The following is a 26,937-nucleotide window of genomic DNA, read 5'->3' as shown; positions in this document are numbered from 1 at the left end:
TCACGTGATTTCTGGAGAACGGAAGGCATCGGCCACTGACTGTTCATCAGCCATTGCTCGCATTCCAAGGCCCACCACCAAATGCCAGCTGCTTTCATTCCTAGCAACGTGCTCATACTGCCGCCCCTTCGTTCCTAATTACGCACAATTGGAAGCCGCATTGAAAGCTATAGTCCCAACAGGGGGATCATAAAACCAAGGTGGAATGAACCCCAGAGGCAGCGGAAGCGTTCGTGAGGTTAAAACAGTCCCTCCAAACCACACCCACCTTAGGTATACCAAATCCAGACAAGCCATTCACCCAGACAGTTGACGAACGAAATGGGTGTATGACGTCAGTTCTCCTGCAGAAGCATGGAGACAGAAATAGGCCAGTTGCTTACTATTCCTGCAAACTAGACCCGGTGGCCGCAGTCCTGCCACCATGCCTAAGGGCAGTAGCGGCGGCTGAAAAGGCCTTGGCTGTGTCACGAGACATCATGGGGTACACTCCACTAACCCTGCTTGTTCCACACACTGTGCATGCACTTCTTAACAACCACAAGATATCACACCTCACTGGGCAACGATGGCTAAAATATCCAACTGCATTGCTGGAAATGCCTAATGTAATGGTTCAGTGGTGTACAACGCTGAACCCAGCATCCCTCCTGCCTGTGCCGGAGGATGGGGAGCCACATGATTGTGTGACACTAACAAATCATCTCTGTTCCCCTAGGGTTGACCTCCAGGACGAGCCCCTTGAGAATTATGATTTAGTGCTGTCGGTAGATGAGAAACCCAGAGACAGGGAAGCTGCAGGTCGGGTATGCAGTAGTCACTGCACATAGTACTGTTAAGGGAGAACCACTCCCCTCACATTATTCAGCCCAGGTAGCTGAACTGATTGCACTAACAGAGGCCTGTGAAATTGCTAAAGATAAAACCATCACCATTTATACAGACAGTCTCTACACCTTTGGTGTAGTGCATGATTTTGGCATGATTTGGAAACAGCGAAAATTCCTCACTAGTTCAGGGCAACATTTCCAACACCATCACCTTGTTGCGGCCCTGCTAGATGCGATCACCTTACCAACTGCTATAGCTGTGTGTAACTGCACAGCCCATACTAAAGGCACAGACGAAGTGTTAAAAGGGAATCACTGTGCTGACTTGGCAGCAAAAAGAGCCACTAGGCTTCCAGTGACACTGCAAGCCATGTCAATTCCCATTACTCCCACTCTCGAAATATCCCAAATGCAGCAGAGTGCCTCAGCAGAAGAAAAAGCCACCTGAAAAAGGGCTGGATGCACTCTTAGTGATAACATATGGCGTGGACCCAACAGCAAACCTTGCCTACCACGCTGTTTCCTTATATGGCTACCATTGCTCACGGGCATACGCAGGTGAGCAAAGGGGGGGGGGGATGACACAACAAATAATGAAACATTGGTATACAAAGGGGTTTACAACTTACTTTAAATTTTTTTGTAGCTGCTGCATTATATGTGCACAGAACAATGTAGGACGAGGACAATCAGTGCCTCAGACGGCACACCCTCCACCGCGAGAAACATTCCAACACCTACAAATGGATTTCATAGAATTAACACCGAGCGAAGGGAAAAAATACTGCCTTGTTATTGTGTGTATGTTTTCTAAATGGGTGGAAGTGTTTCCTACAGGGAAGCAGGACGCTGAGGTGGTGGCAAAAGCTTTGTTGACTGAAATTATTCCCAGGTGGGGAATTCCCAACAGAATCTCCAGCAATAATGATACCCCATTCATGAATCAGGCATTAGACATGCTAAGCAAACACTATGGCATAGACATGCACCAGCATTGTGCCTACCACCCCGCTAGTGGTGGAGCAATGGAAAGGGAACATGGCACACTCAAATCCAAATTAGCAAAACATGTCAGGAGACGGGCCTGGCAATATATCCTCATTAAGGGCACCAAAGGGGTCATCACTTGTGCCACTCCCTTAGGAAACGGGGAGCCAAATTATTTGTGTAGAGACCCATGTAATTGGAAAGATGTTGTGATGGTAGCGCCGGGTAATGGTTATGCTAAAGAGACAGTAACCGCCAACTGTCGGGAACCTCAGTGCAAGGCAACCAAGGCACGGTAGAGACTGGGGGTGGGGGATACGGACCCACAACCTACACCTTCGATCCGGTCCTCCCCTTGGATGCGGACGTGTACTGGTGTGGTGTAGAAACGGTAGGGGCAGACAGATGGATTAAAAGGTACTGATCAGTTTTACTCCACCACAGGAGAATCTGCAACTGTCTACGACTGAGGAAATAGAACCGGAGTACGGGGATGACCTAGGGGCAGAGGAGTCTAACCTTTATGGTGAACATCCCCACACTCCAGGACTAGCCCAGCACGCGCTATCCAGATGCGATAGAAACGTAGCCTATGCATTGGCACTCCTGCATCATAGTCAGCTGAATACCAGTGGTTCCTGCTGGATATGTCACCACATGGCATACAAATGGGCCAGCAAACGGGATCCCATGGTAAATGGCACTCTGGGAAAGAGTACCCTTCCACAAGGCATGACACGACTCCTTCATGTCGGATCACTAGTACGAAATGGCACCACCCCAAGCAGCTACACCTATCAAGGCAGGGCAAGAACAGGGCTGTACAAACCCCCCACAGGGTTGAAATACCACAGAAAAGGGGTGAAACCTGCATTTGTAGAGTAGGCAGGATGAGGGTGGGGGTTAGCAACTACCTCACCAGGATAATATACAATGACACACAATGCACATCAGATAACATTTCATAGACATGCAACATTACTTTTTGAACTGTGCCTGGGGCTGTTTGGGCATGCGGATGGCATGCCTATCATATCATCCCACCAGATTGGGACGGGTGTTGCTTCCCTACTCTAGTAGCCCCCCCCCATCAGAATCCTTATTCCATCAGAGAAAATTCAGGACAAAAGCTTAAGCAGGACAAAACGAGAAGTGACCATGCCTCACTGGTGGCGTGAGTATCATCTGTGGGACCCCTGGAAAACCTCAGGGGCAACAATGGGTTGGGCCCTACTACCTGGTGGCAGCAGTGCTGCCACCTTGCAAAAATTAAACGGGCTGGCATAGCAAACGAAACTGAAGTGGCTTTAGGAACAATAGACAGGGAATTGTCCGCCATTTGCACTGCTGTCCTTCAACACAGGCTTGTTCTCGACACGATTTTAGCAAAGGAAGGGGGAGTGTGCAAGGTGTTGGGCACTGACTGTTGTTTTTACATTCCAGATGGTCATCATAACTTATCTGATTTAATTACAGCCATAAGAGATGGTTTAACTCCCCCTCCAGAAGCAGAATCTTCGTTATCTCAACTTCAACAGCAGTGGGGCACATGGGGCCAGCTGTTAGTTCAAATTTTCACCATGTTATCTGTGTGATGTTATTGCTTTTGTGTTTTGCTCCATGTGTGTTGTCCTGTTGTTCCAGGGTTGTAGCTCAACTAGTCGCTCCACAACTGTTGTCATTTCCCTACAATAATGGGAAGGCAGATGCCCTGGAGCTGCAGGATGACTTCAACCCCAACGAAGAACCAGACTTAAACCCTCATCCCGGCTGGATGATGGATCCCGATGTTTAGAAATGTATTCATGAACTTTATTGTTATGCACATTACCCGTTTGAGGACTAGCCTCAAATGAGTTGAATAAGCTTACTTGTGAAATCAATGTTAGGTAGTGATAATGTATAATATTATCAAAGCGGGGAAATGTGAGGGAAAATGCTTAATGCTTGCTTAAAGGAGGAAGTAAGGAATATTTGACCTTTAAGTGACCTTTGCCCTCAACTTGACCAGTCTGCAAGAAAGGCGAATAAAGAAGTGATGGAGTATGACAGTTATCGCTTAACTGTTGCCGGGCAAGGGTGCAGCAGCAGGGAGTAACAACTTGCTTTTAGCAGGAAAGAATGTTCAAGGACGCTTGGAAGGCCTGGCAACTGGAGTCATGAGATTAGCTCATGAGAGAACAACGGGGAATGGTGGGGGTATATGAACTCATATGAGAGAGAAGTTTGAGGCTTCTCTCCCTCGATGCATAAGGGACAGAACCAATAAAACTCGCTCATCTGCACATCTGGCTCAAGTCCAATTGATTTTTGCCAATTAGTGGAAGTGCCAATTAGTGATTTTTGCCAATTAGTGGATGCCAATTAGTGGAAGTAGCTGGATGGACTTCTTATTGCTGGCTACATCATTTGTGCTAGTAAAAATAATTTCAAAGGACTCAAAATCATAACCAGCTTTCTGGTTTATGCCTAATGTGTCAGTATAAATGACTGCAATGCTGCCTCTATGGCCAGTTAGATGAGGGCGGTGTACATAGCTGTAGCCAGAAGGACAGGCGTTTAAATACTAATTTGATTTGATCTGGGTTTCTGTTAAACAAAGTATATTAAATCTATAATATATTAGGATTTCATTTATCATAAGCACTTTAGATGTTAGTGTCACGGGATGCTCCACCCCCCCCCCCCCCCCAAGTCACGTGGTACAGCCTGCCGCGTGCAGGGGGGTTCACTCTTGTTTGTGGCCACACCCCCATGAGGGCACGCAGCTGTACGGGGTTAATCATTAGTGTTTGTTAGAGTATTTAAACCCCTGTCAGTGCATCAAACAGTTGGTCATTGTTTGTTAGAGTCAGAGCATATGTTAGTATCCGTGTTTTTCTAGCCTGTGTTTATGTCACAATCTTTATCGTTAGTGTTAAGTGTGTTTATGTCCACTGTTAATGCTATGTGTGAGTGCCACCATTGTCTATTGCGTTTTGTTTCATTAAATGTTTCACAAAATCAAGGGAGTCTGTGCGTCCTGTTGCACGCCCTGCAGCATTTGGGCAATCGTCATCAGCTGTAGATGAAAGGTGCAGATAGTGTTCTGTGAATCAGTTACTTTAATACCAATTAGGTTATTAAGACTTTTTTTTGTTTTCTGTATTTCTGCTTAGCTTGGGAAACAGACAGTGTCAATATGATAAACCTCGGGTGATGTCAAGTAGTGACCAGTAGATGTGCGTTTAGCCTCTTTGTTTGCTGCCTGGGCTCTTCTCTGGATTGTCATAGATTAACTAGGTCTGTCATAAAACCGTGACTTATGTTACAAGAAAGGAGAGCACTACCTTCCCTGGTAGGATGGATCCCATCCCACCATAAAAGGCCAGGCTTGCCCTCGAATGTGGTCCAATTATCTATAAACCCCACATTGTTTTGTGAGCACCACTTGGACATCCAGCAGTTCAGCGATAAATGGCTGTACTTTATATTGCTGTGCCACATCGGGATGGGACAAGAGCATAGTACAGCTAATTGACACACCTCTGCAAAATTATTTTTAGTAATGTCTGACTGGCGAACGTGTATATTGTTAGCTCCTACATGAATAAGTATCTTAGACATTACTACCTCTTGTCACGGAACGCTCGCTTCCCCCGAGTCACGTGGTTGGGCTGGCCATGTAGTGGGAGGGCTGTTCTATTTGTAATTACACCTGCACACACCTGCACCTTGTCTGTCTAAATGTATAGAAACCCGTGGCAAAGAGTGCAAAGTGTTGGTTATTGTTGACATAGCGTGTTGATGTAATGTGTTGATGTTTCGTGGTAATGTTTTCGATATTGTTAACTATGTTCGTGTTTGTTTACTGTCAACCGTTTCATGTTCATATTGACGTTTGTAATGCTTGTGAGTGCCGTTACTGTTCCGTGTGTATCTGTAAATAAATGTACGTCCCAGTTGCTGGAGTCTGTGCGTCCTGCCCCTCGCCCTGTGGCACTTGGGCCACCACGTGTTACAGAATAACCAACAGCTACAGGATGCACTTTCCTTCGACGAAAAACGGACTTCCTAGCGGGAGGTATGTAGACACCCCTCGCACTGCTGCCTGGATCCCAGGATATTGGGGAGAGGACCGCGACCGTTGTCCGCGTCTTCTCCAGAGGCAGAGGGGAACACCCCTGGAATTTCTTGTGGGGGGGCCGGAGGCCATTGAGCCTGGTCCGAGGAGGACCAAGGGGCACCACGACGACCAGAAAGAGGGCGGTTGGGTGGAGTCAGCGGGATCTCCTAAGTCCCTTCCCCTCAGCGGACTCGCCAGTGAAACTGGAAGGGTCTGCCCAAAGCCTCGGAGGCAAACCGCCTCTGGGACGGGAAAAGTGGAGGACCATTTAGGGAGGTGGCATTTCTGGAACCGGGGTGGAAATGCACCCCCACGTGTCCGTTGAGGCCACGGACACGTCAAGGTGCCTGCGGGGACGGCGGGTGCCACGTCACAGCGCCTTGTGTTTGTGTTGGCGCTAGTGTGTGTTTGTGTTTGCACCTTTTGTGTTTACAGGCGCAACGTCTTGTGGAGTGTACCGGATTGCTATTACTTTCCTCTAAGTAATAACTACATTAAGATTACCTGCAATGTCCGGCACCCTGACCCCCAGTATACGGCTAACTACTTCTGCTGGTGCCCCTAAAGACCTATCTTATTTCTCATGTTGCCAAAAAGAGTTCCGTATAACCAGAGCTCTTTCAACAGGCTTCTCAGCAGGTGCCTCACTGAGTGGAGCAAACCTGTTGGACATGTGAATAGGAGAGGTGTGGTGGTCCCCTCGGTGAGCTGAAGCTCAGCTATTTCACCATAACGTCACCCATTCGCCTTGCTGAGAGGGCTATAGTGCCAGAATTGAGAGTTGTTAACTTCACCTAAGGTATCCAGAGCTTGTACTTCTAATTCCTCAATAGGTCCAACACTTTCTAAGGTCTGAACACCTCTAGTACTAGAATCTTCTATGTCAGACAAGCAATTAGTGTACACTTCAGACAAACAATAGTTAATACATTGCACTCTGCACAATGAAAAAGAATAGAAGGGGCCATGATAGAAAAAGAAAAATGTTAACGTTACTTACATCATAGGTAGTTCTTTGGATGTAGATTTTGATGATAAATTAGTCTTTGATGTGTAGTTGAAATTTGCGAAGTAATTAAGTCCAAGGAAAAAAGTGATAAACAGTTAGAAAGCAATAAGCACTAGTATGCTTATACAGTGGTGTTGCTGCAAAACAGGAAGCAGTATTACAGTCAGCATCAGTCAAGTGTGTAAAAACAAAGACACTCTCCTATATTTTCTCTGTTCAGGCTCATAAACAATTCAGCAGATAAAACTGTCCATATAAACGTGTTACATACTCAGTAGTCCATCACTGCTACACATCTTTATACTTTTGTCAAATTTGTAGGCACCACCAGTGTAAACACCTCATACAAATATAGAACAGGGGTTACATTAGGGCAGGAACTAAACTTTACAGAGCTACAGAATCAAATTTGATATCCTGATATGCAAGGATTTTGCATTATCGCACCTGTGGTGCTTTGCATAAATATACTGATTAAAACACTATTCTGCATTATTTGGTCTGGATAGGAGTCATCTATTTTAAAATGTTTAACCTACTCCCAGAAGTAATTGTGTGCTTGTTTGAAAAGTGTCGCATCTTGAAAAAATGGATTGTAGTTGTGTTTCACTCCAATCGCTCTATAACTAAAATGTGGATGTCATCTGATAGCATAACAGTGGGACATTAGTAAAACATGGTGTTAATGACTGGTGTTTTAACATGTCTTAAAAGTAGATGTAGTCAGTTAAATGCAAAAGCAAATTAATTTAAATCAACATAATTTTTACTTAAAATGTATAAAGTAATTTGGAACATATACTATATGCTTGAAAAACAAATCATATGTCACATGGAGCAAATCCTGTGTTCACGATCAACAATGCCATCAGTACTCAAACTGCATTGTGTACCTTGATGAAAACATAAAAAAGCATGAATCTCACTGGAAAGATCTCACAGATGACTTTTTCCAGTCAGAAATGGCAAGGGAATTAAATCAGTGCAAACAGGGAATACAATGCATGGTACTATAAATGCAGCCAACATTAGACGCTGATGTTGTGGCAGCATTAAAAAATTGGCAACAAAAAAAGCACGTAATCACCATATTTTAAAACTGACCAGTAACCTAATAATTTTTTCTGTTACTGGAAAACAGTTACCTTTTTTGCATTCTATTTACATAATGCAATTGCATGTATTACATTACTACCCAACACAGACAGATTTCTGACCAGGCCCCTGGACACTAATTGATTATTGACAGGGTCCTTGGACACTGATAGCTTAGTGGCTCTTTGGGGGGGTGGGGGCAAACAAGGATCAAGGCAGATGAAAGACTATGGACACACCACTTTAGGTGTTAGAATTAGATCCCTGGAATGTATAAACCAAATCAATTAATTTAATAAAGAGGACTGTATATGGCCTCAGGCCAGTCAGACCATACACTATGAGCTCACACACACACAGCAGAAAGAAAGAAAAAAATGCAGGAAATCATAGGCTTGCTGTATGCTGCTGTTTTTTAGATTAAAATAGCAAATGCAATCAAAATGTCACCAAAACAACAAAAATTACTAGTGCTTGCTGGTCTTTCAGGATATTTATCATTCATGGATATTTAGGCCAGTATTGATTTTCTTTTGATGTTCAAAATTACAATGGATCATAAACATTGGAATAGTGGTGAAGATATGCACTAAGTTGTACATTTAACAATAACACAACTGGATAGTCTGCTCCCCATTATATGCTCCTGGTCTGTGGTGCTATTGTTGTGCCTGCTGCTGAGCAGTAGCAGTGATATTTTTTTAGCTGTTTTTTATATTGTTTGCAGTGCTGTTGTCATTTTAGGCTAATGGAATACTATTGTTGAAATTCCAGTGTTGTTGAAATTGAACAGTGTCTGATCATAGTATTAGTATTTATTATTTGTGGAGCTATTTTTGGCTTGTGCTTACACATTTTTTGCAGTAAATGCTAAACAGTTATGATGTAGATTCATTCAGTGTTACTTCATTTTTTTTTTTAATTATTTCTATGTGTTTAAATGGGTTCTCGGGGCAAGGGCTGGGAGACGGTATTGACTGTTGGAGGCAGAGGCAAGAATGGCTTCAAGAGGAGGAGGGGGGCCCTGAAGATGTCTGTGCTTAGGGGCCTCGCAAGACCATAATCTGTCCTGGCTACCCAACCCTGCTTACTAAGTATGCCAAGTTGCCTATGGGAAAAAGTCTTTGGATGGAGGGAACACCAAAAAAGATGGATGTGGGTGGAGTATCATTCTAAAAAGCACAAACACATGGGACTGAGGTTTCTAAAAAGTTTGGTGAGTTAAAAGCTGCCCAAACATATTGGAAGAAGTAGAAGATGAAGCACCCATTCACTGTCAGGAGGAGATATGGTTAAGCTCATGGATCAGACAATACCAACTCACTCACAAACTCTTATACACTAAACACTTATATAAGAGCTACATGTGTAAATGCTCACAAGAGGACAGTAGAAATACTTTTGAGGTCGGTCTCACCCAATACACCAGTCCTGGCTATCCTAGCTAAATTATTTATGCATCAGCTAACTAACTCCTGTAAACTAGATTATTACAGTCCTCCAAGGGCAAAATAATTATCTGAAGGGATAGGGGGACACTTAGAGTGGGCAAAGAAAATTAAGACAAAACAATAAAAAAAACAACAAAAAAAACCTTCCCCCCCAAAAAAAACAAAAAAACAAAAACAAAAACAAAACGTGAGTTAGGAAAATTAGATAACAAGCCAATTATATAACACAAAGATAGAAGCCTTTAGAAGGTATTTACCCATAGGGTATTATTACAGACTACCTCAGCTAGTCAATGTCCTCCTCTGTTGTACAGATTGATTCTTTGTAATAAAATGTATTTAGTCATTTAGATTATCCTCAGATCTATGCATGAGACTGACAAAATGTAATAATAAAAATAATAATAAGATGATGATGATAATGATGTTGATAAAAAAGCAGCTAGTTGACATTGGTAATGCCACTGAATAATAATAATAATAATAATAATAATAATAATAAGAAGAAGAAGAAGAAGAAGAAGAAGAAGAAGAAGAAGAATGATGATGAATGAGAAGAACAGAAAGTTTGACAAAGTTATAATAATAATAATAACAATAATAACTTTTTTATTTGATAATTTGCCAATACCATATATGGTGGTGTGTTCCTAGCTGGTACTACACAAAATTGTTGTGTCCAGTGTTAACGACTAGAGGAACAAATCAATCTTTCTCATGTTCATAGCAGTGAAGCATAATTTAATAGCACTTTCCAGAAGTTACAGTATGTATGCATGATGTTGCTACGTTCTTTGTCCTTATGTAGAACATAAACTACTAACTTGTGTAGCAGCTTTATAGTTATGTTCATAATTTGAGGCATTAAATGAGCTGTGTAGCAACCATGAAGATGTTACTCTCTAAGGCAAGAGGAGATAACAGCTCCCTCCTTACACTGCTGAATGTAAAAAGATCATATCTTCTTTAGTTTCATGCAATGGTAACCCATGTGCCTTTTATGATGCACAGGTACTGGATGCTACATATACCTATGCACAAAGATACAGAAACATGGCAGGATCTATGTGAAACAGATTTCACTAAAAGCACATGTGAACATTACCTGGATAAAAAAGGACTGAGTACTCTAAAGCTGTGTGAGTGTACGGTGTGACCATTTTTCCAAAGAGTTAGCACCAATCAAACCATTGTTGTTCAGACTGACTGATCTAATCCTCAATTCTAGTCCTTCCATTTCTGTATAGCTTTAGTGCATTTCTCCTTCCTGGCTGTTTTTACATTAAACCAAGCAGATTACATGTTAGATGCTCAAAAAATTCCAAGGTTCTTCATCTCTTTCTTTATTCCTACAAAACTTGATTTTGAAAGCACCTTATGGAAAATCTATTGTTTTCATTTGGAATTTCATGAAAATGTACAATTTTACACACACATGGACGCTTCACGTAAATTAAGCTGTTTAAAAATTACTTTAATCCTCTGTCATACCAACAGAGAGAATAATGTATTTTGTGCTTTTTATTTTTCAGGCTTTGCAAAACATCACATGGAGGGATATTATATAGCCTGTTATAGTGATAGTGGAGAACAAGAATACTGTGAAGTCAAGTCTACAATAGGAAGACAGTAGTTTGTCATTGTTTTCCATTACTGTTATGGAAAGATATCTGACTAGATAATCTCTCTAATTAACTCAGGTAAGTAGTATCTATGTATGTCTGCAGGTGGAAAGAAAAATATAAAGTTCATAGTGTTAAGCTGCCCATTGCTAAAGCCATAAAGGCTTTTCTAAAAGCCTAGTTAAAATAATTAAAATTTTGTCAAGATCTTTACTGCTCCGCTTTGAACTTTTCACATTCAGAATGTTGACCATCTTCTGCCACATTCTGTACTCAGCTTCTATCTCACTCATTTATGCCCCGTTATCAAAACTAAAATGTGCAAGAGACATTTAAGTGATAGATAAGATATGGATTCCTATTAGAATGGACCAATATACAACTGCACTGAAGATAAACCCCATATAAACCCATTGATTGCGCTTTGATAAAAAGAAATATTCCAGTGTTAAAAAGAGGAAAGTAAATCCAGCCTACCATTTGAACCACAATGATGAAAAATGTTCAAAAATGTTTGATGGACTTCCCTAAGATGGCATATTTATGAATATATTAATCAAGATATCTAAATGTGTTTAATTACTCTTTTAAATTTGAACACCTCTTGTAATATCAACAATATGAGCCAAAATGTCAACTGGATCCTCTAGGGAAGTCATGTCATTTTTGTCCTGCAGATTTGCCCAGTGTTCTGTCAATTAAAATTTATTTATGTCTAGTAAACTTGCTATTGCGCAGGTGGGATTCATAGCATATTTTTCCATAGTAACTAACCTACACAAACACTGAAATTGCTGTCTAGAATGGATAACCAAAGTTTATCTGTGTGTCCTGTTGCTGGTTTTGCGATCATGGTGCTCACCTTCAGCTAGTGGGCAAAGACGTTGCCAGCATGTTATGCCACCCTCTTGAGTATACTGTCCCATTGCTGTCTCCATCAAGAACAGGGGTACCCCACATGTCACCACAAACACCAGATATGGTATCAAGAATGTTCCTGGAACACACCACTAATATCATGCTCTCCAAACATCAAACTTTATACTGACACAAATCTTCTGTAGGTCCACATTACTGATTATTAAATGATGATCTATTTAAGGAAGCTTTCTATTGCATACTATTGTATGACTCTTCAACTGTCTGGATTAATGTGACAGCTCATAATTGTCCATCAAATATTTGGTAAGTAACGTAACACAGCTCAATTTCTTAAGAAGTAGATATCTAAGTTCATCTGTTTCAGTGCTCTTACCCCCTCCATTTGAGTAACAGAGGTACGGGAACCTCCATACGTTGCCCAGGCCAACAACATTTCCTGCCACAGCTAAAAGGAACTCAGTTTTACTTCCCCAGTGGCCTCGTGCCTCTATTTTTCTGTTTGCCCTTTCCATCTTTTCCGACAGTGTTGGCTTACTTCTGCCAAATTCTGTACTCAGCTTCTTTCCTCCGTCAGAAGTTATTTTTGCGGTTCTTATAAATGGGTTGGTTGCCTGAGTGTTGGAAAATTTCAAATTCAATGAGTTGTAAAGGTTAACCAAAGGGTTAACCAAAGGGTTAACCAAAATGTCCATCTTTTCCGACAGTGTTGGCTTACTTATGCCAAATTCTGTACTCAGCTTCTTTCCTCCCTCAGAAGTTATTATTGCGGTTCTTATAAATGGGTTGGTTGCCTGAGTGTTGGAAAATTTCAAATTCAATGAGTTGTAAGGGTTAAAAAGTAAATAAATGTACTCATTGACTCAAGGAGGCTCTCCTTTTGCTCAGATGAGAACAAGGGTCAAGAAGGTCTTGTGATAGCCAACAATAAACATATCAAATATAAATAAATTACCTTTAAACCATTACTGTTCTAAATAAATCATTTCCTGGTTTTTCCATTTCGATGTACAACACCTTGGGTAGAACACGTAGGCCAATTCTAAACATTACAACAAACAGGGATCAAGAACAATTTTGGCTTTTAATTAAACAAAGAGGGAAATATGTTTAGTTTACAAAGTTTATGTTACTTCCAAAATACTAAATGTATGAGGTATACTGCTATCAAAGTTTTGGAGAGAGAAAAAAAGGGAAAATCTTTTTTAAATACTAAATCAAATAATGTACACTGCCATCAGTTTTTTTTTCAACAATTACATTATTGATCATAAGAAATGCAGTTCACCTTCTTTTACAAATATGCAATGAACAACATTTACATTGCTTTGCAAATGTTACATGATTAGTTAAACACTAATCACCTGTGTGCACTAAATTCGCAAGGCATTGTATATTAATATATGTAAATTACTTTAGTACCTGGTAACTAAATTTTGGTTTGTTAAAAAAATGACCACAGTCCATTGATTCTATCGGTTGAAAATATCCAGTAACTGGCCCTCCTGTTTCAGCAGATCACATTTCAATTGAATGGTTTTGGATGACAATTCTACATGTCAGCAAAATCACAGTGTACCTCCTTTTCAACAACCTCAGTGAATGTTGAAAGATTGCTGTAGGTTACTGGATCCAGCATGTGTAATGGATGATGAATTGGTGCTGTGTCAACATTTGTTTTCCTGTTCAGACCTATATATCTGTAAGCCTCAGTTTTTGTCTTCCTACTTTTAGGACTGTTAGGACTCTCTGGTAGTGTGAAATTGCATATTCTGCCTTAAGGACTGCAAAACAAGCACAGCCATTATTCTTTAGCATTGTCCTTCATATCCTATTGTGGCATAGTACACAGAAATTTCTCTATAATACCCAATTACAAGTCTAGTGTTTTCATTGACTTCATTTATACATTATACATTTTCCCTCACAGCAAACAGTAAAACTCAGGCATACACACACAGACACACACAAAGCAGCCCAACTGTTAGAGGGAGAACATTAACTTGAAAACCAGGGACAGAATACAAGGTCATACACAGATTTCTCAGTTAGTTGAATTGCAAACAATTGCACAGCCCAACACCACACAAGTTTCTTTCCCGACACAACCAGCCTCCCTCTGTCTATTCCTCCTTTTATCTGGTGAGCTGGGAGGTTGGTAATCCCAGCACGGAGAAGTTACATTAGGACTGGGTCCAAGTGTGGAAGGGAAAATCACCCACAAGACCTGGCACGAAGCTGCAACACAGAAGCAAACAAACCAGGGCACACATACATACACCCATATACATAACACTACCATTTACCTTGGCAATATTTGTGTTTGTGCTCTAATGCAATGTGTGGGAGAATAGAGAAATACTGGCTGAATAGCACTCTCAAACCAGAGCAGTCTAAAACCATTTCACTGCAAGTTATACTGTGTATGACTATGTACGTAACAAATAAACCAAACTTGAAACTTGAATACACCTCCCAGGAAGATCCATCAATTGAATTTACAATGGATTATGATTACTGTGCTGTCCCTGAGCCGTCATCGCTAGACATGTCTTGCACAGAAAATGAAGGTTTGTCCTGCGAAGTAGAGCAGCTCAGAAATCATCAACAGGAAATACATGTCTGGATGTCACCAGAGGAAGTGAAAAGCAAGACTTTTCTGACACTCAGATAATCTTGGACTGCACTGAGCTCAGGTGTCAGACACCATCATCACCACTACTACAAAGTGAGATGTACTCCACATACAAATGTCACTGCATCAAGAAGGGCCTGGTTGGCATAGCCCCACATGGTGTGGTGACATTTGTCTCCTCACTTTATGCTGGGTCAGTCAGTGACAAAGAGTTATTTAAACAGTCGGGGTTGGACAAGTTGCTCACTGAAGAAATGGCAGTGATGATTGACAAAGGCTTCTTCATTACTGATTGCGTGCAAAGTCTACTGCCCACAGTTTCTGTCAAAGCAAAATCAGATGCCTGCATACCAGGTTACTGAATCACAATCCATGTAATTAGGAGAATAGAACAAAACAAGTTGTTTAATGGTGTCATCTCCCTTTCCCATACGGTAAACATTATCCAGACGTTTACAGTGAAATACCTGTTGTCGAACTATCAAAATAAGGCACTGGTTAAGGCATGGCTTAAATAAAGCAGTGGTTCTCAACCCCCTGCCTTCTACAGTATCTAGTGTTGCCTACCCCAACCATTTCTGATTTGAGTAATTAATCAAATTTGTCAATAAAATGCATCAAGAGTGTTGGGTTAGAGAATGTATAAACCTGTGCAGGAGAGTGGGTCCTCAGGTCTAGAGCTCACAATCAGTGAAGTGATTAACCTGCAACAATGGTCGCAAAGCCTAATGTATACACACTCACACACAAAGGAGTGTGTGTGAAGCTAGAAACACACAGGTGTGTGAACAGAAGCTAGAAATAATTGTGCATAGTAGTTTGTCCATATATATACACAAACACACAGGTGTGTGTGTATATATATGGACAAACTTGTCATGATTAGTCCCTCCCATCTTCCATGTTCCATGTTTTCCCTGTCTTGCGTGTTTTAGTTCCATGCCAATTTTCTCCGCCCCTCGTTTGATTGCTTACACCTGTCCCTCGTTTCTACCTTGTTAAGTTCATGTTTTTAAACCCTGTCATGTTCCCTGTGTCCCTGTTCATTGTTAGGTTATTTATAAATGCATGTATGTAAGTTTGTACTCCATGCCTTTGCGTTTATCCTAGCCTTTTTGTTTCTTAGCCTTTGCTAAAGCCTGTTTCCCCTGTTTGCTTTCGTGTATTTTTGTTGATCATGTATCCCTGTTCTCTCCGTGTTGATAATATGACCCTGGACTACCACAACAACTACAACTCTGGATTTGCCCTTAATAAATCTTGCTCTTTTCTGCACATGTCTGCCTCCTTAATGCTCACTGTTACAGAATGAACAGCCTTACGAGGATGCAGCGAGAGAGCTAGACTCTGGGAGGTGGTTATTCTGGTGGGACGAAACTCTGGCTGTTTCTACAGAGTCTAAGTTCATCACATCTCAGCACCACCAAACCAGAGACAGCAAATCCCCTCGCGCTGTGGCTACACGGGTATCTCATCGTTCCCAGAAAAAGCAGGCTCATGTGTATTTTGATGATGACGATATCCCAGGTAAGCAGCAAGAGTCTACCCATCTTGACCAATGCTGCAGGGGGGATTGGCCTGCAGCGCAAGATGTGAGTGGGTGGAGTGAATGCACAGACAATCCATAGCTCGGTGTGCACTGAAGCGCAACTGTGAGCTCCCTATCCCTTGCATGAGCCTTGAGAGCTGCCGAGAGGGTTCTGTGTCTGTGTGTTCTTCCAGGGTCACTCAACCTGTACCTGTGGCTATTCTGTAAGCCACCCAGCCTGATCCCTGTTCCCGGTTTGAGAGACACCGCCCGTCCGGATCCTGTTCCCGTCACAGTGGATGTCACCACCAAGAATGTTCCTAGCATTAGAGACACCACTCAGCCTGATCCTGGTCCTGTTCCCAGCGTGAGAGACAGTGCCCATCCTGATCTAGTTCCTGTTCCCAGCGTGAGAGACACCACGTTCTGTTCCTGTGGCTAAGCCTCTGGACCTGTTGGACCTGCCTCGGTACCTGCCGCTGAGGGCCTTAGCTGCGCCTCTGGACCTCCCAGACCTGCCATTGACCACCTCAGCCATGCCCTCAGAACTCTGGGACCAGCTGTGGGCCATAGTTGTTGCACTGCTGGAACCCCAATCAGGCTCTGTTCAGAACTCTGCCCTCTGACATAGCACACCTTACAAAATTGTGAGGCAGTCACTCTAGACTCGTGATGCCAGTCTGCTCCTGAGTTGATGCCTCAATTTGTGAGCCATATCAAGCAACACCTCTAAAGCTTTCAGGTGAAAAGGTTCCTGTTCAGTGCACACAAACGTACAGGTGGGTGCATCAAGCTGGTGGTCTTCCAGAGGCAGAAGTGGGACTGGTAGAGCATGAAGTTGCAGTGTGATATGCTGTGATGGTAAAAGGCTGCTATGAGAGAACACTACCTTCCTGCACCATACCAAATAAAATATATGGTATACAAGATGGCGCTGGTGAGGTCGGCTGCCGTGACGACTGCTCCGTCCACACCTGGCACTTTTTTCGCTCTTTTCGCTATCTTCTTTGCTCTTTTTGCTCTTCCCGCTATCCCTGATATCTCCACAACCCTTCTTTCTACACCATGACATGCATCTCATACAGCAGAGATGCTCAAGCCATCTCTAACCCTGGACCCAAGATGGCCAACGCAGATCCTGAGGGACAACAAAGGACGCAACGCGAGGAAAAGGCCTCGAGGAAAGCGAGCCGGCGTCAGGAACAGGCTGAGGGCTCAGGCACACCGAGCTCCCTTACCTAGCATCCTGCTAGCCAATGTCTAGTCTCTGGACAACAAGCTCGATGACCTCTGGGCCAGGATAAAGTTCCAGAGGGACATTCAGGACTGCAACCTCCTCTGCTTCACTGAGTCATGGCTGAACCCAGCGGTACCGAGCCACGCTATCCAGCCGGCCTAGTTCTTCTTGGTTCACCACATGGACAGGATGGCAGATTTGGGAAAGTCAAGAGGTGGTGGAGTGTGTGTGATGGTAAACAACAGCTGATGCAACAATGCCAATGTTGTTACTCTTGCCCGCTCCTGCTCACCCAACCTGGAGCTGCTTGCCCTCAAGTTTCGTCCTTTCTACCTTGGGAGTTCACTTTGGTCATCGTCAACACCATGTACATCCTGCCCCAGGCCAACATGGACACTGCACTGTGTGAACTACATGAGGCTCTCACACAGTTTCAGGTGCGTTCAGCAGAGCGCATCACTCATACGGAACTTCCTGACCTGCAGACCATCTATTACAAGCGGTGCCAGACCAAAGCCAGGAGGACTGTGAAGGACCCCACCCATCCCAACAATAGACTCTTCTCTCTGTTGAGGTCAGAGAAGCGCTTTCGCTCCCTGAAGACCAATACAGAGAGACTGAAGAGGAGCTTCTTCCCACAGGCCATTTCGACCCTGAATCAGGGCAACTGATAAACTGTGGGGACCACCACCACGTTACTGTAAATTTGTAAACTGGAATTGTATATTGTGTACATACACATACATTCATATATACATTGTACATTGTGTATATATACATATTATACATATATTGTACATACACTGTTTTAAAAAAAAAAAAAATTATATATCCTTATATATATATATATATATCCTTATGCACCCCTGTTTCTTTCTTCATTTTGGACAGAGCACTCACAAAACCATTTCACTGCAAGTTATACCATGTATGACTATGTACGTGACAAATAAACCAAACTTGAAACTTGAAACTTGAAATGCACACTCCACAGCTGGCATGTTGGGTTCCATGTCCATGGTGGTCAGCAGTGGCTTGTCTTCAAGCCTGAAATTTTCATAAGCCTCTGCCACTCTAAACATGCATGGCTCTGGTAAAGGGCCCACCATGCCCCTGTAGAGTCCACAGTTAAAAAAAAGACATCAAACTTAATAACAATGTAATATGCCTAGAACAAATATCATGAGCAATAGCCAGTTTCAACATAACACATCCATTTATCAACCGTACAAGCTAACACAGCTACCACTAACTTAGTTACTTTTCCATGCACACACTTCGTGAGCCAACATAAGATAAAACAGTGTATTTCCTAACCTTCATAGTTGTGTATGTATGATGAGGCACACAACCTGAATCATTTCTCCAGCTTGGCATTTTTCCAGGCTTTACTACTTTCCAATGAACGTCACTGATGTTCAATTCGGAAGCTCTTGCAAACATCTAGGCTCGTCCCAATTGCAAACTATGTACAAATACTATCTAGTTTTTGAGTATATAATATGTAGTGTAGTTAAAATTATCAAAAATCCATGATGCATACTTAGAACTGGTCCGTTTTTGAGTATGGTTTGAATGAACACTATTGTGCCATATAATGCAAAACGAAAAAGGAGTAGCTACTATCTTCAGGAAAAGTTTGAAAAAAAATTATGGGCAACATAGTTCGGCTACGACTGTTTTAAGGTGAATAATCTATAAATATAAGTACAACTTGGATTTATTTTTCTTTAAATCAGTAAAATAATAAACATAAATGATTGCTATTTTAATAAGAAATCTGTTTGAAACGCATGTTACTTTCAGTTAGATTGCAGCCTAGCTTTCGGTAGTATTTGGCCTAACTTAAAGTAACTTAAAGTAACCTAGGTAGCGTTAGCCAATTAGCCAGCCAGCTAATAGCTAAATTTCTTAGCCATATTTGTAAACGAGGTAGAATATCTTAATATTTTGGGTTTAATACCAATGTTAATGTAATATATAAATTCAAGAAGAAGCATATTGCGTCGTTCACTAATAAAGACTAAAATCTTATTGTAGGTAATGGTGCTTAATTGTCATGTAGCTAACTAGCTAACTTAGCCAGCATTATCTATCTTCCTTGCTGAGGCGTGAGCTCGGGTTAGCTTGAACATGGTAATTGTTAGTGTGAGCCGAGAATAATGTTGTGTTTAGGTGTGATGAAGGAATACAGTCAAAGGAAGTTAAAAATTAAGAATCAGGTAAACATTCTCAGGGACCTCAGAAGACACCCGCAGGCTGTTAATCTTCCACGAAGGGAGGAGAGAAGCTGGACCGGTGGGAGACGGGAAAGAGGCTCCCCCTGATAAATGCCTTTAATTCCGGTTTCGTTGTTCTCAGCTAGAGGAGGATGGGCCCCTCCTTTGAGTCTTTGTTACTCTCAAGGTTTCCTCGTCATGCTCTATGGAGTTTTTCTGTCGCAATATAAATAAATTTTTTGCTACTCAGTCCTACAGAGGGATCATATTCCGTTAGGATATTAACGTCAGTATATACCATGTGAAATGTCACCGTTTACCCTGGTAAACCTGTGAAGGCTGCATTTAATTCACAGAAAAACAAATGTCCATAAAGAAAACTGGAATTCACACATACGGTTAGTAAATAAAGCAGCACTCTTCTACATCAGCGTCTCTCGTCATCAAGCAGCATGGAGAAAAGTATCGTTAATTTCCATTTTTTAAATCAAAATTTAACATGTATCTTCCAAATACGTTGGCATAGCAACGATTCATCATTTCCTGTTAGTATGAAATGAAGTACTACATTATTTTGTGTACTAACTTGCCAAACCCATACTATTAAGATCAGTATATAGTATATACCTTAAAGTATTAGTGTATAGTAAGAAATTGGGATGCTGCCCTGGTAAAACAAAAAACAAAAAACAAAAAAAACAGCCATTGCGAGTGTCGTGGAAAAACCGGAAACGCAAGAGCAGAACTAAGTAGAATGTGGAAGTAGTGCAGAGTCCATTGCACATCCTGTAGTATTTTTTTTTTTTACAGTACTGCGGTTTATCATTTCTGTTAAGAAATGTCCACAACGTTCGACTGTTTTAAATTGTTTTAAATTATTTTACACTTCAGAAAATGGTCTATAACATGTTTGAATTGTATGTAATTGTAGTTTAAATGAATGTTTTAATATGACACAATTTGCAAAGTATGCTGCACAGGGGAAAACCAGTTAAAGCTTATTCCTACACTGCAACATGAGGCCTGCAAAAGAAAATACCCCCCTACAGTACAAGGGCTGAAACGGTGCTTCCAAGCATTCTACACACGTAAAACACTGCTTCAGTGAAAATACACCTGACATGTACAAAATGATAAGAGAACAGTTTCAATATGTATTTCAAGTTCAAACAGCATTTCCAAGTGAAAATAAGCCATTTTATCTGGTTTGCAATGTCTTCAATATAATCATTTCCCTCTGTTCTTTTGCTTCTACAAGCGCTGAAAGAATGTTTTCAAACGTCCTAAACACATAGAACACTGCTTCAGTGTAAAACATAGTGTTTCCAACTGACATGCACAAAATGATCTCTAGACTCACAGTGGAAGCCCGTGCCTGGGGAGCCATGCTGGTGACTAATTCCTCCCCGCTGCTGAATGACTACCCCAGTGTCATCCAGGAACTTAAGGCGGTTTTCCATCATCCCCGCCAGGGTAAAATCTGTGGACAAGCCCTGCTGTGTCTTAGGCAGGGTCAGCAGCAGATTATGCTATGGAGTTCCAGACACTGGCAGCGGGAACCAGCTCTCATAGATGCATTCCTCCGAGGCTTGCAGGGAGAGTTGCAGGGTGAGATAACCTGTAAACAGGAGGTGGCAACTTCAAACAAAGTGGTTCACCTGGCTATTACACATGACCGCCTCTTGCAGGAACAACGTTGCCACTTCCGGCGAGGGTCGCTGAACAGAGAGGTTACTTCGCCAGTAGAACCAGCCAAGCCGGGGAACCTATGCAGCTGGGTGTGGCCATAGTAAGACATAAGCCAAGGGAGCAGAGGAAGGAGGGCGATCCGGTGAGTTACTCCCCAGCTCTCTCCATTTTTCCAAATCCCCGTATAAGTGTCGCACAAGGGCCGCCCTTTTTTTGCCACAGCACTGGTGGACTCCGGGGCTATGGGGAATTTGATGGATCGGAACATCGCAAGGAGGCTAGAGATAAAAGCCATTTCCCTGACCTCTCCCTTATTTGTGCAAGTGCTTGACAGAGGACCTGTGGGTTCAGGGTTTATCATGCAATGCACTCCTAATGTTCTCCTCGAAATAAATGGGGAGCACATGTCCTTTTATTTGCTTTCTTCTTTTTCTCACCCCCTCACATTAGGTCTCCCCTGGTTACGTTTGCACAACCTTTACCTGTCATGGACTGAGAATTGTATCCTCAAGTGGGCACGCTCCTGCAAAAGGCAAAACTTCCCTAATGGGGTCGTGCCTCTCCAGTCGATGTTGATAAAAGTGTCCCGACGCTGACAAAGACATCTCCATTCTGAGGGAATAGTAAGACCTTGCGGAGGTGTTCAGCCCCGTTAAGTTCACGCAGCTCCCTCCCCATCATGAATAGGACTGTGCCATTACCATGAGGGAGGGGGCTGTTCCTCCTAGGTGCAAGATCTATCCACTCTCCCGAGTGGAGGAGGACTGAACAGTGGAACAATACATCAGGGAGGTTATTGGCTCAGGGTTACATTTGTCCCTGCACCTCTCCCACCTCAGTCAGCGTGTTCTTTGTCAAAAAGAAGGTTGGGGGACTGGGCCATGCATGGATTACTGAGGGTTGAATGAGCTGCTAGTGAAATATCCCTTATATCGACAACATCCTGATCTACTCCTCCTCCTTTGACCAACGTGTGTGACGTATGTGCAGTTTTCTGTACCTTTTTATGTAACCACCTCTACTGCAAGTTGGAGAAATGTGAATTCCACTACAGAGAGCTGAGTTTGAGGTAGATTATATGTGAAGGTAGCGTACACATTCGGAGCAGTACTGTCCCAACAAAAAGGGAAGGAGGGAAAGTTAGGGCCCAGAGCTTACTTCTCTCGAAAGCTAAGCCCATCCAAGTGGAATTATGGTGTCTGGGATCAAGAACTCAAAGTGAAGAAACTCGCATTTGAGGAGTGAAGGCACTGGTTAGAGGGAGCGTGACATCCATTTACGGTGATAACAGACCATAAGAACCTGGAGTACCTCCAAACCACCAAGACATTGAACTCCAGACAGTAGGAGACATACCAGCTTCTGCATTCTGCCATTGCTACCTTCCAAAGAAAAGTGGATAGGAAGTGTGGGGAAACACAGAGCCAGGAGAGAACGTATCGGTGGCCGGGCTGGACCTATGGGTAAACTAAGAGCCAAGTTCGAAGGTCCTTATTTTGTGCTATGATAGCTAGTTTGTGATATTGTATTGCTATGGTGAACTAATAGAAATTATTGATGTAGCCTATGCTGTTCCTCATTTCCCCCTCTGCAAACATACAATGTTAACTATTAACCAGAATAAAGAGGGAGGTGATGCCAAGTCCCACGACTCACCTGCCTTAGGTTGCCCTGTACACTGCCCAGGATCTTACCCCTCATTGGCTGTCCAGCCTACTTTGGGACCATCACCAAATTTCAGCCACTTTGGCCACTTTGGAGGTAGCAGGAGCTGATGCTATATAGGTGACACAGTGAGGATAGTAAAGTTTTATTTTAAAACTTTTCAAACTTAGCCCATTTCCCATTTGCTGAATTGCCAACCATTCATAAAATACGCCACTATAGATGGTTGTGTTAAGCATTCTAACTAGACCCAGCCCCCAGTCAAAATGACCAAAGCCCTCTAATTTAACTTCAATACCAAATCTCTCAAATACCTGGTACCATAGCAATTTTTTTAACATGATGATGGACATGATGATGGCGTTCTACTAGTGCAGATTCTGGTACAGGAACCATAGAAAATGAGATTGTTAGAATAATTCAAGCACATAGGCCTGTCCACATGGAGAGGATCCACATCCAAACCATGTAGACTCTCCACTGGTGTTCCACAGGGCTCAATATTAGGCCCCCTTCTCTTCTCTTCTCTTCTCTTCTCTTCTCTTCTCTTCTCTTCTCTTCTCTTTGTATACTCATTTTCTTGGTGATGTAATATCTTCTCACTGTTTCTCCTACCACTGCTATGCCGATGACACTCAATGACACTCAATTATTTATTTCTCCACAGTTTCCTTTGAGAACTCCCTGGTATCACCATCCGAAGCTGCCTGTAGCCTGGGCATAACTTTGGACAACCAGTTGTCGTTCTCAACTCATGTTTCTAATCTAACCTGGCCTTGCAGATTTCTCCTTTGTAACATACAAAGGATTTGGCCCTTTCTCTTGCAGCAAGCTACCCAGGTGCATGTGCAGTCTCTTGTGATCTCAAAGGTAGACTACTGCAACTTGCTACTTGCTGGTCTTCCTCTGAGAGCCATCAAACCTCTACAACTTGTCCAGAATGCAGCAGCACGACTGGTCTTCAATCTTTCGAAGTTCACACGTTACTCCGCTGCTGTGCACCTGTCACTGGCTTGCAGTATCTGCATGCATCAAATTTAAAACCTTGATGCTTGCTTACAAAGCCAAAAATGGACCAGCCCTTGCATACATGAGGTCAATGGTCAAAGAACCGATCCGTACCTCGAGTACTTCGGACCTCAAGTATGGCTCGGCTTGAAATATCATGCTTCAGGTCTCATGGAAGACAAGCATTGAGACTATTTTCTGTCCTAGCTCCAAGATGGTGGAATGAACTCCCACTTGCTGTCCAGACAGCAGAGTCCCTTGCAGTCTTCAAACGCAGACTGAAGACCCATTTATTTGTGGAATATTTAAATGACAACTGACCCTGCTCCTATATTGACTGACTAAATTAGTACTTATTGTAGGGTATTGTTTATTACACTTATCATTGTTTAAGATAGACCTTATTTATTTTATACTTCTAGGTATCAGCAGTGATCCCTGTATTTCTACAGTATTCTAGATCATTAGTATATTGGACTCTAACCTGCTGTACTGGCTAGGATGTATTCTATGAGTAAATGACAAAGCACTTTTGTAAGTCGCTCTGGATAAGAGCGTCTGCTAAATGCTGTAAATGTAAATTTTGCTGCTAAGGCCACATATAGTCTATTTCGCTCACATACCCAATAAACTTCTGGAACTACAATACCATCAAATTTCTGGGTGAGTCAAGCATGATTGGCAAGGTCTGGGTATACAAAACTGCCATTACAACTGTCAAAATATTGGGTAGAGTTCAAACTCAACATGTTGGGAATGATCCACAATCCAAATTCTTCCACATTTCCCTGAGAAATTTCCCAATTTCCCAAAATCTTTGGGAAAACAATCAGGGAATATGGTGTTAATCCACACTGCCCTTATATCAGTTTCATTTCCTTAAACAATACGAGGTGAAATGAGATAAAGGATGCTATTATATCTACTTAGGAAGTCCTGACATTCCTTCCTATTACCCACAGAATAACAGACACTGCCCCTATACATGAAACACCAGAGGGGACAAAGCTTTCCTTTGATATATGTAGTGGAGTTGAAAATGAATGGCCATATTGGTCGAATTCTCCTCTTAGCACACCCTATGCAGTTGTCTCTTGTAATAGTGCGGGCAATGTAACTAACATAAGACAGCCACACATTATCTGAAATTTTGGATGCAGTGAACATCTTCTGCTCTCTGAATGTTCTGAGAATATTTTTTTATTGAAGAGACAACATTGCGTCTACGACGTACATTCCTTGTGACATTGGTCTGGTCGGTGTAGTTAAGAGTACTTGTATCATTCAAGCCCTCTGCATCAGTGTGATCAACATGGCAAGATCACAACTGACTGAGTTCCATCTGTATGATAACCAAATAGTAGTAACAGTACAAAAAAGAACAAATAAAAACAATATACAATTCATTCTCCTCACCCCATTCAGTCCAGCAATGTCCACTGGATTCCACATGGTTGACTTACAGTTCTAGATAATCCTTTAATCTAACTCTGACTGGATCTTCAACGAAGACAACCAAGATGTGCATGGCTCACACCCTTACTGTGTTATCTGCGTTGGAGTCTGAATGACTGTTTAACAGCCACTGTCAAGATTCCTCACTGTTTGTAGTTGGTGTCGCAGGTGGTGTTTGTCAAATAACACTTTGACTCACTGGTAACGTTGGGGAACACTTGTCATAAAAGTAGTTTCATAACTATCACTATCAGGTCTATACTGGATTACTGAATACCCTCCTAGGTTCCCCTCTGGCCCTCTGAAACATGACCCATCTACAAACAGAACCTGATCTTTGTATGGCAATGGTTCACTATATAAATCCTGTCTGGGTACTAGTTACAACTTCACAATCATGTGATAAATCACACCTCCATCCCAGCCAACTACTGTCTGTTGCCCTTGGACATTCTCTTGCATGATGGGTCTCAGACACATGCACACCTTGGTACAAGACTAGGACTAGGAAGTTGGACAAGACATTAATGGCTTATTTTTTCATTTTATTTATTTTTCACTTTAAATTGTTATTATTGTGGTGACCATTGTCGGCTAGAGGAGGATGCCCCCCCCCTCGGGTCTTGGTTCCTCTCAAGGTTTCTTCCTTCTTCCCCCCCCTTAGCTTGCTCACTGGGAGCTTGGACTTGGACAAGCTTTGTGACAACATCTGTTGTAAAAAGCTCTATATAAATCAATTTTTTATTTGATTTGATATTTACTTTTGATTTGATTTGATTTGCTGTACCCTCATCTGGATTATCCATTCTCTCTGCTGGATTTACCCATGAACATCTACATATTGTTAACTCAGGTGCTGACTTTTGTCAGCATACCCTGTATGTCTTAACATTTGTTATTATGATTGAAGTGGATGTTATTAAAGTATGTAAAACATGACTTGTAAATATATCAACCTTGTGTCCCATTGTTATGGATGTTGCTTTTTCATAACCATAAGTGGCTGCAGCAAAACCCTGATAACAGGGTAGCATTCCTTGTTCAATTTTGTCAAGCTGTGTACTGAAATAAGCAATGGGTTGGTTTTGACCATTATTTACTTGTTTTCATACTGCATTTGCATAGCCATTCCTGGCTGCTACATAAAGCTGAAATGGTTTGGAGTAGGTCTAGGTCTATTTTAATATTTTCAAAGGCTTGATCTGCCTCTTCCTCCCACACCAATTGACCTTTCAAGTTCTGTGTATGAATCTCCTCAATGGAGCAGTTTCTAAGGCATCGTCACATATCCACTGTCTCCTATACCCAGCCATTCCAAAAAATGTCAACATTTCTGCTACTCCTGTTGGTTTGGTGCACTTCTAACTGCTTTGATATGAGATGGCATGATGGACCTTTCACTTCCCTTAAGATGTCTACCTAAGTTGCCTACCTCTGTTGCCCCGAATTGTAACTTATCCTGATTTACTTTATGCCCTTTTTCTGCTAATGCTGTTAACACAGTACTTGAATTTTACTCACAT

The 26,937-nt window shown here is 42.1% G+C and overlaps 1 protein-coding gene across 1 annotated transcript in view; it reads right to left on the bottom strand.

The window, feature by feature from the left end:
- Window positions 1–12,524, bottom strand: part of LOC113577303 (sodium- and chloride-dependent GABA transporter 2-like) — a 47,084-nt gene extending 34,560 nt beyond the window's left edge. The window contains exons 1-2 of the mRNA XM_027009878.3: window positions 12,355–12,524; window positions 11,962–12,096 (exon numbers count right to left, since the gene is read on the bottom strand). Coding sequence (XP_026865679.2) covers window positions 11,962–12,096; window positions 12,355–12,493 — 274 coding nt within the window. The 5' untranslated portion in view covers window positions 12,494–12,524. The remainder of the gene's footprint in view (window positions 1–11,961; window positions 12,097–12,354) is intronic.
- Between the last annotated feature and the right edge of the window lie 14,413 nt (window positions 12,525–26,937).

The sequence above is a fragment of the Electrophorus electricus genome, unplaced genomic scaffold, assembly GCF_041902795.1.
Source record: "Electrophorus electricus isolate QZ-2024a unplaced genomic scaffold, ASM4190279v1 Scaffold41, whole genome shotgun sequence".
NCBI lineage: Eukaryota > Metazoa > Chordata > Actinopteri > Gymnotiformes > Gymnotidae > Electrophorus > Electrophorus electricus.
Note: the sequence above shows the minus strand (reverse complement) of the source record. Positions and strands in the feature narration are given on the sequence as shown.